This window comes from Haemaphysalis longicornis, unplaced genomic scaffold, assembly GCF_048455015.1.
Source record: "Haemaphysalis longicornis isolate Haplotype H1 unplaced genomic scaffold, Haemaphysalis longicornis Haplotype H1 scaffold_14, whole genome shotgun sequence".
Lineage (NCBI taxonomy): Eukaryota > Metazoa > Arthropoda > Arachnida > Ixodida > Ixodidae > Haemaphysalis > Haemaphysalis longicornis.
This window is the reverse complement of record NW_027526245.1, coordinates 20915486-20927809: the sequence shown is the minus strand read 5'-3', so window position 1 is coordinate 20927809 and position 12324 is coordinate 20915486. Positions and strand designations below refer to the sequence as shown.

General features: G+C 42.9%; 1 protein-coding gene across 1 annotated transcript in view; it reads left to right on the top strand.

Annotated features, from left to right (window-relative positions):
* Positions 1-10822, top strand: part of LOC144164798 (neprilysin-1-like) — a 508128-nt gene extending 497306 nt beyond the window's left edge. Inside the window, exons 20-21 of the mRNA XM_077695065.1 lie at positions 2784-2849; positions 10817-10822. Coding sequence (XP_077551191.1) covers positions 2784-2849; positions 10817-10822 — 72 coding nt within the window. The remainder of the gene's footprint in view (positions 1-2783; positions 2850-10816) is intronic.
* Positions 10823-12324: the final 1502 nt, after the last annotated feature.

Here is a 12324-nt window from a genome sequence, read left to right as displayed (position 1 = left end):
TAAGTTATTAAACCAAGGAGACGTTGATCGTTCAGTCACAGAAATAGTGGGGATGTATTTTTTTATTAGAGTCTCTAATTTATTTTTGAAGAGTAACCAGTTACTTTCAACAGAACGGTCAAAAAAGTTTGGAACAAATTCTGCATAAAAATCCCCAAGTTCCGCATTCATACTACCGTAATCGCCTTTGTCGTTACGGTTATCGATTTTCTAATTCGCGGGTGGACGGGCACATCGCCTTCAACTGAAACGTGGATGATAGAGTGGTCCGATAGTCCTGGGTGATATGTAATAGACGAAACGCTATCTGGGTTAGATGAAAGCACAAGGTCAAGCATCGATGAAGTGTGGTCCGTCTGTCTTGTCGGATTTGTGACGAGTTGAGTTAAACCAAAAGTGAGGCACGTGTTAACAAAGTCCAACCATACGACAGAGTTCATACGAGAGATGTAGCCAATCACCGTTGTCGCTCGTATCAGGCCACATCGCTGGTGCGGTCGCTCGCACTCGTCGGACAGTTCACATTCTAGCGCAGTACAGGTAGGCCGCACATGGTTCGCTCCGCGAAAGAGCAGCCAGCCATTAAAAACGTAAGCGTCCCTGGTATTAGTAGAGGAATGGCCTAAAATAACGTGTATCAAACACCTTTGCTCCGACAAAGCCCGGAACAATGAAAGGGTTTCGCTCTGGTTGATCGGTGCGCTTTGCAGACACTGCGTTTCGTCGAGTTTACCGGAAATGTTCGCGCTTTAGTTTTGCGGTCATTGCGTTTCAGTTTCGTTCGTTATCATTTTAAACCCCCGGTTCTGGAGGGAAGGAATCATACTTTATTAATCACTAAAAGTAGTAGTAAAATGATGGAGCTTAATTGAGCTCCGTCGCCATATTTTAATGTGATATCAAAATCTTAGGTCTCATTTCTAGCATTTCGGCTTGTAAGGGGGGCGGGGTTATTTCAAAATCCCGGTTGCCCTTTCGAATGTCTGTTTGAAGAAAATCCTGAAATTAGGGTCCGGTCATTTTTTCTGGGTGGCATTTGTAAGCAAGAAACCAAACGGATATATCGGCGGCCTCACACTTGAGAGAACATAAAAACATGCAGTGGACTCCAAATACAAATTTGCCCTACTTAAGTTTGGTTAGGCAACAGCCTTGTAACGCAGTTTTTAGATATTCAAATGGGTCATCGAAGGACATGAAAAGTCATTGGATTTTTCTCATTATATCTCAGCCCGGCCAGATATCAATCGGGACCGGTGTCTGATCGGGCTGAGATATAAGGAGAAATTCATGAAAAAACAATTTATTCTTTTTCTCTCTCTTGGCTTGGTAATTTTTAAATTATTCATCTATTTCGTGATGAAAATGCAGTTTTGAAATTCCAAAGTCCTAGGACCAGCAGTTTGGTTCCGCATTGATGTCACCTGAAAGGCCTTTTTGTTTTCGTTGGGAAGGTAATTCCATAAAATTCTCCCGGCCATTCAAGCGAAGCTGTTGGACGAAATCCTCAAAAAAATTTTGTGAATTCTAAGAATAACATTTATCAGCAGGAATTAATTTTAAATATTGTCGCGAGACGACGATGAATAGGGCACAGGGGCGTAGCTCTGTGGTCACAGCCTCCGACGACGACGAAGCTCTGTGAGGCGCGCACCCTTCGCGGACTCTCTGATGGTCGCCATGTGCATAGCGTAAAAAGATCGCTGCTCATCTACCACGGTGCGTCTGATATCTTTCCTGCCGCCACGTAACAATGCCAATTGATACAATATACATTGCAGATACCCAATTTACTCCAAATGCAGATTCGCCCAAAAGGTGTTGGTTGGGGTGGAAATCTGAAACTACTTCCTAAAAATTTGACGCACTACATATAATAACAGACACCACTAGGATTTCTCAATGAGCGAACGAGACAATCTCGGATTATAGAAAATACAATTTCCCTCTTTTCCTCTCCTACAGGTGAATTTTCCTAAAATCTACGCCTGTACGCCATGATAGATGAGTGCTATCGAAATTTACAGTCTCTATGCCCAGCGGTTTCCGATAGGCATCGATGAATCTGTCAGTCGGTCAGAAGGGCGGGCGGCCGGCCGGCCAGACGGACACTCATCTTTACAGGCACAGATGTGTCGACGTCCTGATTTCTATTAGTGACAGGAATAAATCCTATTTTAGGCGTACGCCACGGAAAAGAACCGCGAAAAATAGACGGCGCGTGAATTACACACGTGGGTTAGATAAACACACCCCACACAAAACCCACGTCACGTGGTGTATTATCCTTGATTCTCTCGCTGGTGTAATCGTTTCGAAAGTTGAATTTATGTTTTACAAGTTTACATAACAACAGAAGGAGCACCGGACCACCCTGGAATTTCAAAGCAGTGCCAGCGTATGAACAGTCAAAAATGAGGTACTCGCCATTATTTTATTCGCTCTCTATTTTGTGTCACTGCCACAGCCGATGGGTGGACTACCCATTGGTCAGAGAAGCAGTGCGCGTGTGGTGCGAGGGATTAAAAGGTCCTGGTTCTTGGGAGTAAGGGCTTGTTGGTCATACGCTAACTAGCGTTTGTCTTTGGAATTAACTATCGGGATTGTCTTTGGCGGGGTTGTTCTCTTAGTGCCGTGGGTTCATTCAATTTTAAAGAGTCTAGTGGACTTCTGTGAGTTCGTTTTTAAGCATTCTTTGACACGTCGCGCCCACGGCGGCTGAGCATGTGCACTTCACCTAAAAGCCTGAAGTCTTTACCCGGTACTTTTTCTACTTACTACAGATTAGCGGAAACCGCACTCTTGATGAAAACATTGCGGACAATGGCGGCGTCCGGACAGCCTACAAGGTGAGCTGTAAATATTTACCACATGTTAACCCTCGACCATACCCGTCGGGATACCTCAGTGGATAAGTGTCTGTGCCGCCTTGTCCAAGGACATGGGATCGGTCCCAACCACGGCTATCATTTTTCTTATGAAGACCAAAAAGGGGTACATCGGGCACAGACAATTCGACTTACGCTGAAGACCATCATGTAATGTAAATTAATCTGTACCCCTCCACTACGGCGCTCACATAGCTCAGGTTCAGCCTGACGCACGTGAAACAATAAACATTGAATTTTTATAACTCTGCGAGTTAGCGAGGAGGAATTGTCTTTTTTACCAGCTTGAAAATGCAGTGGAGGTGCTTTGTAAAAGAAACATTTCGGAGGGTGACTCATGCAATCAAGAATAAGTGCTATTTTAACTTCTTCGGAGAGAGGGCGTTTTAATAGAAGCTGGGGAAGTCAGCCTGTCAGCCAGCTGGGGTTCATTATAGGAATGAAGAATGTTTGTGGTAACAGCAACAAGACACAAAAAATGTTTAAAATAAGACAAGAAAATATTGCTGACCGAACTCCAAAAAAAAACACCGTTAAGAAAAAAACTGATACAAGACACGAAAAACACCTTGCCCAGAGAGGAAAGAGTGGCAAGAGAACAAAAACACGAAATATTAAACGCCTGAAGCATCTTTAGCTGAATGCCAACTAACACATCTCGACTTGAAATTTCAGCTTGAACAAAAAACGATAGGACTTAGGAAGGAAACACGGACACAGTGCTGACTATCAACTGAGTTTATTGACAAAAAACGGGAACATATATACATGAAAGATTGCACAACATTGGCACAGCGCGACACTCTTTTTTCCGAGATTAGTTAATGGGATAATCGCTAAGCAGTTCCAGTTCTTTCTTCGTCAGCGCCGCGGAAGCTGTGCTGACGCACTTGTTACCTTTCTTGGTGATGGCTACTGCTTCGACGACTTCACGTGCGAGGCGATTGCGTTTCTTTCGAAGCACGTTGATCTCTTCGATGTGCGCCGTGCATTTGGGGCAAGTGCGGCAATGGGATGATAAGTGGCCGGATGACGTTGTCTTGAGTGAGGCGGCATGTTCACGTGCCCTGTCATTAATGCACCTTCTGGTTTGTCCCACGTAGACTTTTTTGCATGATAATGGGATGCTGTACACGACTTCCTTCTGGCATTCGGCGTATTTTGTTCGATGGTTGGTGGTGCACGTTTCCCCTCTTGCTTCGTTGTTTACGCGTCGGCACATTTGATACGCCTTGTTGGGGGCACTGCAGACAACAAACACACCTTGCCTGGCTGCAATTTTTTTGAGGTTGTGAGCGAAGCCATGTACATAGGGAACTACCGCGGTATTCCCTCTCGTGCGCTGCACGTTCTGTCTCCTCTTATTTCTTCCCTTCACACGCTGTAGTAGGCTTTCGCTCACAGCCGCCAAGAGGCTTTCCGCGTAGCCGGCGTTACGCAGCCTTGTTACCTGCCGGTTGAAACTCGATTTCATCTGATGCGCGCAGGACTTCTCAATGGCGGAGCGCAAAACTGCCAACTAACACAGTTTCAGAAGTGGAGAACCCCACAGAAAATTGGGTGAAAATTTAGCTGGAAAGATAACTTGTCACTCCTGGACCCCGGTCCACGGAAGTGGCAAACTTCAAGGCTACACGAGGAAGGGAGCTAGCTGCTCTTGCTTGGACAGCGGCCAATCGAGAGCAGGTGCATGCAAACGCTCTATGTTCTGGAACACAGCGAACACAGCCAACTTTTTTTCCGATTGAAAAAAAAGTGCTGAGTCTCAATGTGGCTTTCGGGCAGGCAAATCCACAGAATTGGCTTTATGGACCCTAAAAGAAAACAATATAAGAAACATTGAACAAAACTTGTATACAGTAGGTCCCTTTCTGGACTTCAGTAAGGCTTTCGACGTAATTGACCATGACGGTGTTGCTGCTAAGCTTCCACAATACGGTATTTCCGGAAAACCTTTGGCATTGCTTGACTCTTGCCTGCACGGCAGACAGCAATGCATTTTTATTATTAATGACAAGTCGTCTTTTTTAGCTCTCTCGCAGGGAGTACCTGAGGGTAGTGTGTTGCGTCCCATTTTATTTATTACTTACATAAACGACATTATCCAGAATAATGGCGAAGTTAAATTTTTGATCTACGCTGGCGATACCACTTTTACTATCTCGAAAACATAATCGTTAAATGCAATGTTCTTCACAAGGTATCTTTATGGTCCAAAATGAATAAGCTCGGAATTAATCCAACGAAAACGAAGTAAAATATCTCCCGTGCTCTAAACAAACAACTATCTTTTTCTCATCAGCTAAATTATGAACACCAGCCTGTTTCCATTGTCGGTGACCACAAAATTCTAGGAGTACATTTTTCTTCAAACCTAAAGTGGGACACTAAAATCGACTTTCTTAGCAAAACGTTGTCGGCAGTTACAGGACTGCTATCACGTTGTCGTAGTATTCTTCCGCAAGAAGCAAAGCTTCAAATCTACTATGGCCTATTTTATTCATACTTAAATTACTGCACTTTGGTCTGGGCTACAACAACTAAAACCAACATGAAGAGGATTGTCACCATACAGAAAAGAATTGTTCGACAAATACCAAATCTAAATCGCACAGACACAACCCGAGAAGCCTTTGAATTGCATAATTTGCAACCAGCCGATAAAATGTACGAGTTTCGCCTATTGCAAATGTTCAAGCTTTTATCAACCAATATTGTTAATTAGTTCTTCTTTCTGGCATTGTTACAAACTTACTCACAGGCTGTCAAAACTCGCTGCACCGATATATGGGCGGTACAACACTTCCGTAGAAATTAGAAGTTTCAATCATTAGCTTATAATATTCCCATGACTAAAGAAACACCAAGAAACTACTGGATACAACAGGAGGCAGCTTCGAAAATACATGGTGCAATTGTAACAAAAATAGAGATCTGGAGTGTTCAGTCATTATTGTATCTAGCGTCCGTGTACGACCTGATTGTTATGTACAGTGTGCCTGTACCGTGTGTTGTATATCATGTTTGTTTCTGCTTTCGTAGTTGTTGCATTGTGACTATGTATAGTATATAAATTTTTGCCTGAGAACGAATCTAAATTTTTAATTCTTATTTCTGATCCGATCAAGAAGTTTGTTTATTTTCCTTTCTTCTCGAAATTTGCTTCTTTATGAAATATTTTTTAAAACTTTAGCAAACCCGTCTGTTATTCCAGCTGTATTTATGTACCTTGCCTGCTGTGCCTTGTAACGGCTCCCCGGCCTTTGTGAAGCTGTTCAAGCAGCTTTTAGCCAGGAGGTCGTCCAGTTGATTCTGGGAAAATAAACTTGAATTGAGAAGTTCAGCGGTGACATGAAGCTGTAAATGCATGCCACGCTGAGGGAGGCGTAGACTGCGCAGCACTCCTGCAGTCTTTTTGTTGACTCCGTACAGGAAGTGGACTTTTCATAGGGGCAATGGCGTGCAGAGCAGCACATGTGCGCTGAGGGTCCAGCTACCCTGTCATATGCCCAGAGCAGCCAGTCGCAAGGACAACGCCATTGCCATCTTCACGAAAGAAAGGGAGCTTGGGTGACAGCTGGATAGGAGGTAATGTCGCCTTGTATGCCAGAGTCATGAGGCAGCCATTAAAGAACCATGTGCTGCCCTGCTGTCAGTGCCGTTTTGCTAATTTCAAACAAAATTAGAGTGAAATATATTGAAGGTTCTATTGCGAAAAAAAAAACACTATAAATGGTTTTCAAAATGGATTCCAAAATGACTCGACTAGCAGAAACAAAAGAGAAGCATCTTTTTACAGCCAATTCATGACCTCTGTCTAAAGAGTTATAAAAGACCCCAGAAAGACGCTCGCACCAAAATACAACGCCTTATATGCTTTCCGCTGAACTCAACTGTTTGGATGCAATAAAATACCTTGCTTGACGCAAAACGTCCGCTTTAGAAGGATGTTTATCGAGAAGTTATAATGTTTGTTTACATGTATTATTTGCGCCGGCACGAAGGGTCCCTTGAACAGAACAAAAACACTCTTCAGCCTCTTGACTTACATTTAGACCCTCTGTTACACAACCGCCTATTATCAGTATACAATATGCGAATGGAAATTTAAATGTATGAAACAACTGAGCGCACTAAAAGATTCTTCCACTCAACTTGCTGAAAACTTTTAAAAGCCTAATTTGACCATTCAGGTGAATATTCTATTTATTTATTTATTTATTTATTTATTTATTTAGCAGGAAAGGTACAGCAAGTTCGAAGGTAAAACAAAGGTACAGCAAAGTTACAACAAAATTGTTACTAGGATACATCAAATGTAAGAAAAACATGGCTATCACCATCAAATTTTACTCGTTTCCATAGGGCTGACTACACCCACTCCAACACAGCCCATAAGCAAAGCACCACACTCTTAGGCACACGACATGTTGTAAATCGAAGAAGTATTGTGGAAGCCAGGAAACAAGGCGCATTTTATAGTGGAATGGAAAGTAGAGTAGAGTTTGGGGGCAACAAATTCCACTCAGTGATTGATTTCGGGAAAAAAGAGTGTATGTATATATTAGTTATTGCGAAGATTGGCTTGATGCTGCGGCTATGTTTGTGACGGGAAGGCCTGGAAGAATCTTTTACCATGTAATTTTCTGGCTTTATTTCTAGTTTAGAAAAATATATTAGACGGAGTAAGTTAAGGTCGAGCAGCTCGTCGTCTGTCCTCAAGAGGTTCAAGATTTGACAACTGCAACATCGCAGAAGGGGAATCGCGACGCCTATACCTAGTGTAAATAAAACGGGCTGCCAGGAGCTGAATTATTTCAATCTTTTGTATATTGCTTTTTGTGTGAGGGTCCCATACTACGGCCGCGTACTCCAAGGACGGTCTTACCCTTGTTTTGTAAGCTTTGAGCTTTAAAGAACTGAGGGCATTAGCTAACCGATGCGTTAGAAACCCTAGTTTTTTACGTGCGGATTTCCGCGCGTATCTGGGTTGTCCAGTTGAGGCTTCAGGTAATTGTTACACCCAAATATTTATATTCTTTCACTTGCGTAATCTGTGACCCTTTTACATCATATTTGAAGTGAAACTTGTTGATTTTGTTGGTGATACACAAATGAGCAGTTTTTTTTCTGGATTAATTACCATGTTCCACTCTGAACACCAAGTTTCCAAGTTACCGATACTTCTGTTTAAAACTTCTTGATCTGCCGTCATGTTTATGACTTTGAAAAGAATGCAGTCGCCTGCGAAATGTTTAATTGATACGCTGGTATCTATTGCTTCAACCAAATCATTAAAACTATTAAATAAAACAGGACCGACTACGGACCACTGCGGTACTCCGGAAAAAAAACGTCTAAAAAACGCGAGCGCGATCCCTTAATATCTACGTACTGTTTCCAGTTTAGTAAGTGAGACGTGGCCCAGTTTGCTATATCTGAAGGAACGCCAATTGACTTCTGTTAATTTGTTATTTTCTACGTCGAACATCATCGAACGCCTTCGAGAGGTCAAAAAAGATCACGTCAACCTGGCTACCAGCGTCTAGAGCCTTGGCAACTTCATTAATTGTAGTTAATAACTGCGTAGTTGTAGAAAGTCCTCGTCAGAAACCGTGTTAATATTCAGTGAGAATATTTTGGGATTGAAGGAAGGTATTGAGATATTTTGCGATAATACGTTCCATCAATTTACAATAATGACAGGTGAGAGGGATGGGCCGATAGTTACAAAAATTAAGACGTTTACCCTTCTTAAAAACAGGAGTCACACGTGCATTACGCCAATCATCAGGTATCGCACCAGATGAAACGGATTTCTGTCAAATGACTACAAGGAACCTGGCTAACAGTGTAGCATAACGTCTGGGAAATGCGGAAAGGATATCGTCAGGGCCTGTCGATTTTTTTCTGATCCAATCGCAAAAGCAATTCGGTGACACCTTCCACATAAATCCCAATGACACCACAATCACCATTTTCACAAACAGCAATGTTTAAAGGATCTGACATTGAAAACACCCTTTGGAAGTACTGTTAAACACATGAGCCATTTCTCTTGGATCAGTAAGTACACGATCACCTTTGGCGATTTGATCAAGCCTCGTGCCACCCTTATTCGATAAAAATTGCCAGAATGTAGAGGGACTTTGAGATACAAAACGGTTGAGTGTCACATTAAAGTAGGGATTCCTAGAAGCAGCAAATTTGGACTTTAATGTAGCCTGTAAATCGAAAATGTCTGCTTGAGCAGCATTGGAACGTTTCTGCAAGTGTTTTAATTTGCGCTTCACATGAATTATTTCTCTTTTTATCCACGAAATCGTCCCGCCAACTTTTTTCACTTTATCTGAACAAAATTTTGTATAGAGAAACTACAGTGAGCTTCGAACTTTGTCCATAATGTATTAACGTCATCACTATCATAAAAAAAAGAATGGCTTCTTAGAGATAATTAGTTATATTTACATCATCTGCAGATGTTTACTGCTTTATAATAATAAATTTGCATTGTGGTGGGTCGGATTGACGTGGGAGTAATGACGTAGAGTATACCAACTTATGATCTGAAATTTCCTCACAAATTTCGGTGGTAATATCAGTTATAGTTGAGGAGCACAACACGAGATCTAGGATCTAAGATGTACTGCTTGTCGCCCGAGTGGGAAGCAAAACGGTTTGAGTCAGATTAAACGCCGTGAGCATGACAAGAAAAATTTCAGAATTCGGCATGTCTGTGGGGCCGCAATTTAGCAATTCCCAATTAATACTGGGCAGGTTGAAATGCCTAACAATTAAAAGAAGTTAGTTGCGATGCTGGTTTAGCTGGTCGTAAAGTTTTAAAAAATCTGGTTCAGCATTTGGCGGTCTGTACACACCTACGACGATGATTTCGTTTCCTAAAAATTCACATTTTCAAAGCACACACTCGTGGTAGGCATCAATCTCAGGCAATTGATACGACGGCACACCACTTTTGACAAGAACTGCTGTGACACCACCCCTTGTTTTACGATCCGCACGTATATGAAGGCGGAACGTGTTCAAACTGTTCTTGTTTATTACCCAGGCTCTGTGCATTAAGGTTTATCAAACGAAGCCGCTTGTGAGCTAATGTTTGCACGTCATCGTGATGTAAATCGTCTGAGCGTGCAGCGCCGCGCAACAATTTCCTCCGGTTTTGACGCTCATCCCATACGTAGACGTTATCATTAATGTATTGCTCCTTTACTGTTTTCCAGAGCTTTTTTCGTAGGTTAAGTGTTGCTTGCGGGTAGTCGTGATATATTGATACACCGGAATCTTTTAGTATGCTACACTTCTTGAAAAGCGCAAGTTTCTCGTTGTAATTGTACAACCGCACTATCACCGGCCTTGGGCGTTGTTCATTCACCCGGCCAATTCTATGAATGCGCTCCACGGAAGTGTCTTGAAAAAATCTAGAAATAGCTTTGTCTTCCAGAATTTCTGTTTTCGTCTGGTCCTTCTGGTATGCCGAATACGATCAAATTATTCCTCCTCGAACGCTCTTCGTAATTGACAAGCTTTTTGTCTTGTCATGTCGGAGCCCTTTCTACGTGCTCTATTCTTCCCTGCAGCTTCTTTATTTTTCCTTAGTTCGCCTTTCATACCTGTATTACTTCGTCTACTTTGGAAAGTTTCTTGTTAATATATGAAAGTATGCTGTCCCGTTTCTTTTCATCCTCTTTAGATTGCTTTAGTTCTGCTTGTATAGTATTTATAAGTTTCTCAAGGGGTGGACCAGGGTTGCTCTCCACATCAACACACAGCTGAATCGTTAAAACAGACCAACAATCATCAGCAATTTGGTCACATCGCCGTGGGCACGGCAGAATCAAAAGCGCTAGCAATTAGTACGCACTGACGAATTAGGGTGTGAAAACTGACCTGCATGACAATCTGTGCAGGCTTAGGCATGTAGTTCTGGAGAACGTTGCCGTGCCCTCTGAGTCGGAAGGCGAAATCTTGGCGCTTTATACTCGGCTCCGCTGACGTCACCGATGACTGAAGCCAACGGCGTGGTTCACGGGAGACGAGGGTGCGTAGCTGCGATGTCGACGGTGGTTTCCACGTGCCCGGAGCGCGATCCAGTGGCGCATGCCCAGAGTGGGATGGCCGTCCAGTATCAGGCAGCGGACCAGGCTTCACAAGAAGAAACAGCTGCACGACAATTCATGCAAGCTGAGGCATGTTGTTCTGAAGATCGTTGCCGTGCCCTCCGTCGCCGTCAAATCCGTTCGTAACATGCTTGGTTTTGCTTACAATCATTTACTTCCGTAGGATCTTCTTTTGCTATTCCTCTTCCGTCTCTACGTGGAGTCATACTTGTAATATGGAAAACTTAAACGTATGTTCATAACATTCCTAACCTCGTCCATCGGCAGAACACCGGCATACGTTCGCAACTGTTCTCGCTCAAAGTGCGACTGAAGGCTGCAACAATGAGCAAGTCTTTATCCACAGCTGCAAGGTTTTTTTTATTATTTTATTGCTTCTTTTCAAGTACTAGACCTGTAGCAGCGGATGTGGTCAATCGTGGGGGATTGTGGGTTACCTTTAGTGGGGCCTGTTAACTCGAGTGCCTGGATCCCTTTGTTAACCTCATTTTGTGTAGCTAATATCTGTTACATTTGTCCGGCATGATGAATTGGACGATCACATTTGTATCTTTAGTATTTGCCATCCCCACACTATAAAAATATCCTGGGGTTCACAATGAGTGCAATTTTTACTACTGAGGTTCCATCACAAGAATCCAGGAGTCCCTTGATTTCCACTGTGCGAAGCCTTTTATATTGCTCTAATTCATTCATCCGGTCCTGCTGCCTTCTGGTTTCTTGTTCTAGTTCCAAAGTCTTTTACCCACGTTTTTTTCATATCATTTTAGTTCCCTAAAGTGTTTTTGTATTTCCATTACGAAAAACAGGTGTCCCAGAAAAACTTGACACTTTCATTTACGGACGAAATTTTAGGCACTGTTTAACTATTCGGCTACATATTTCTAAGTTTGCTGCTGCGAATAAACACACTAAAAAGCAAGATATACAAGCAAGCTCTAGGCATACCTATCTCTGCGCCTACACACAAACTACTCAAACTAGGTGTCCATAGCACAGTGTAAGACATCATTCAGGCGCAACGCGCGGCACAACTCGTACGCCTTTCGTCTACACGTGCAGGACTGAAAGTTCTGTGCGATCTTAAAGTAGAGACGAACGAAGAGAACACCAAGCAAGTCGACCTTCCAACTGCTCTCAGATCGCACATGATATTCACTCCGTCCCACCCAGGACTCAGGACCTAGGCACTGTCCAAGACACTTCGAACAGAGCCTATGGCTGGTGTACGGATGCAGCCAAATATCGCGAGAAGATGGCCATGTGTATCAGTGCAACCAACTATCCACGAAGTCTGC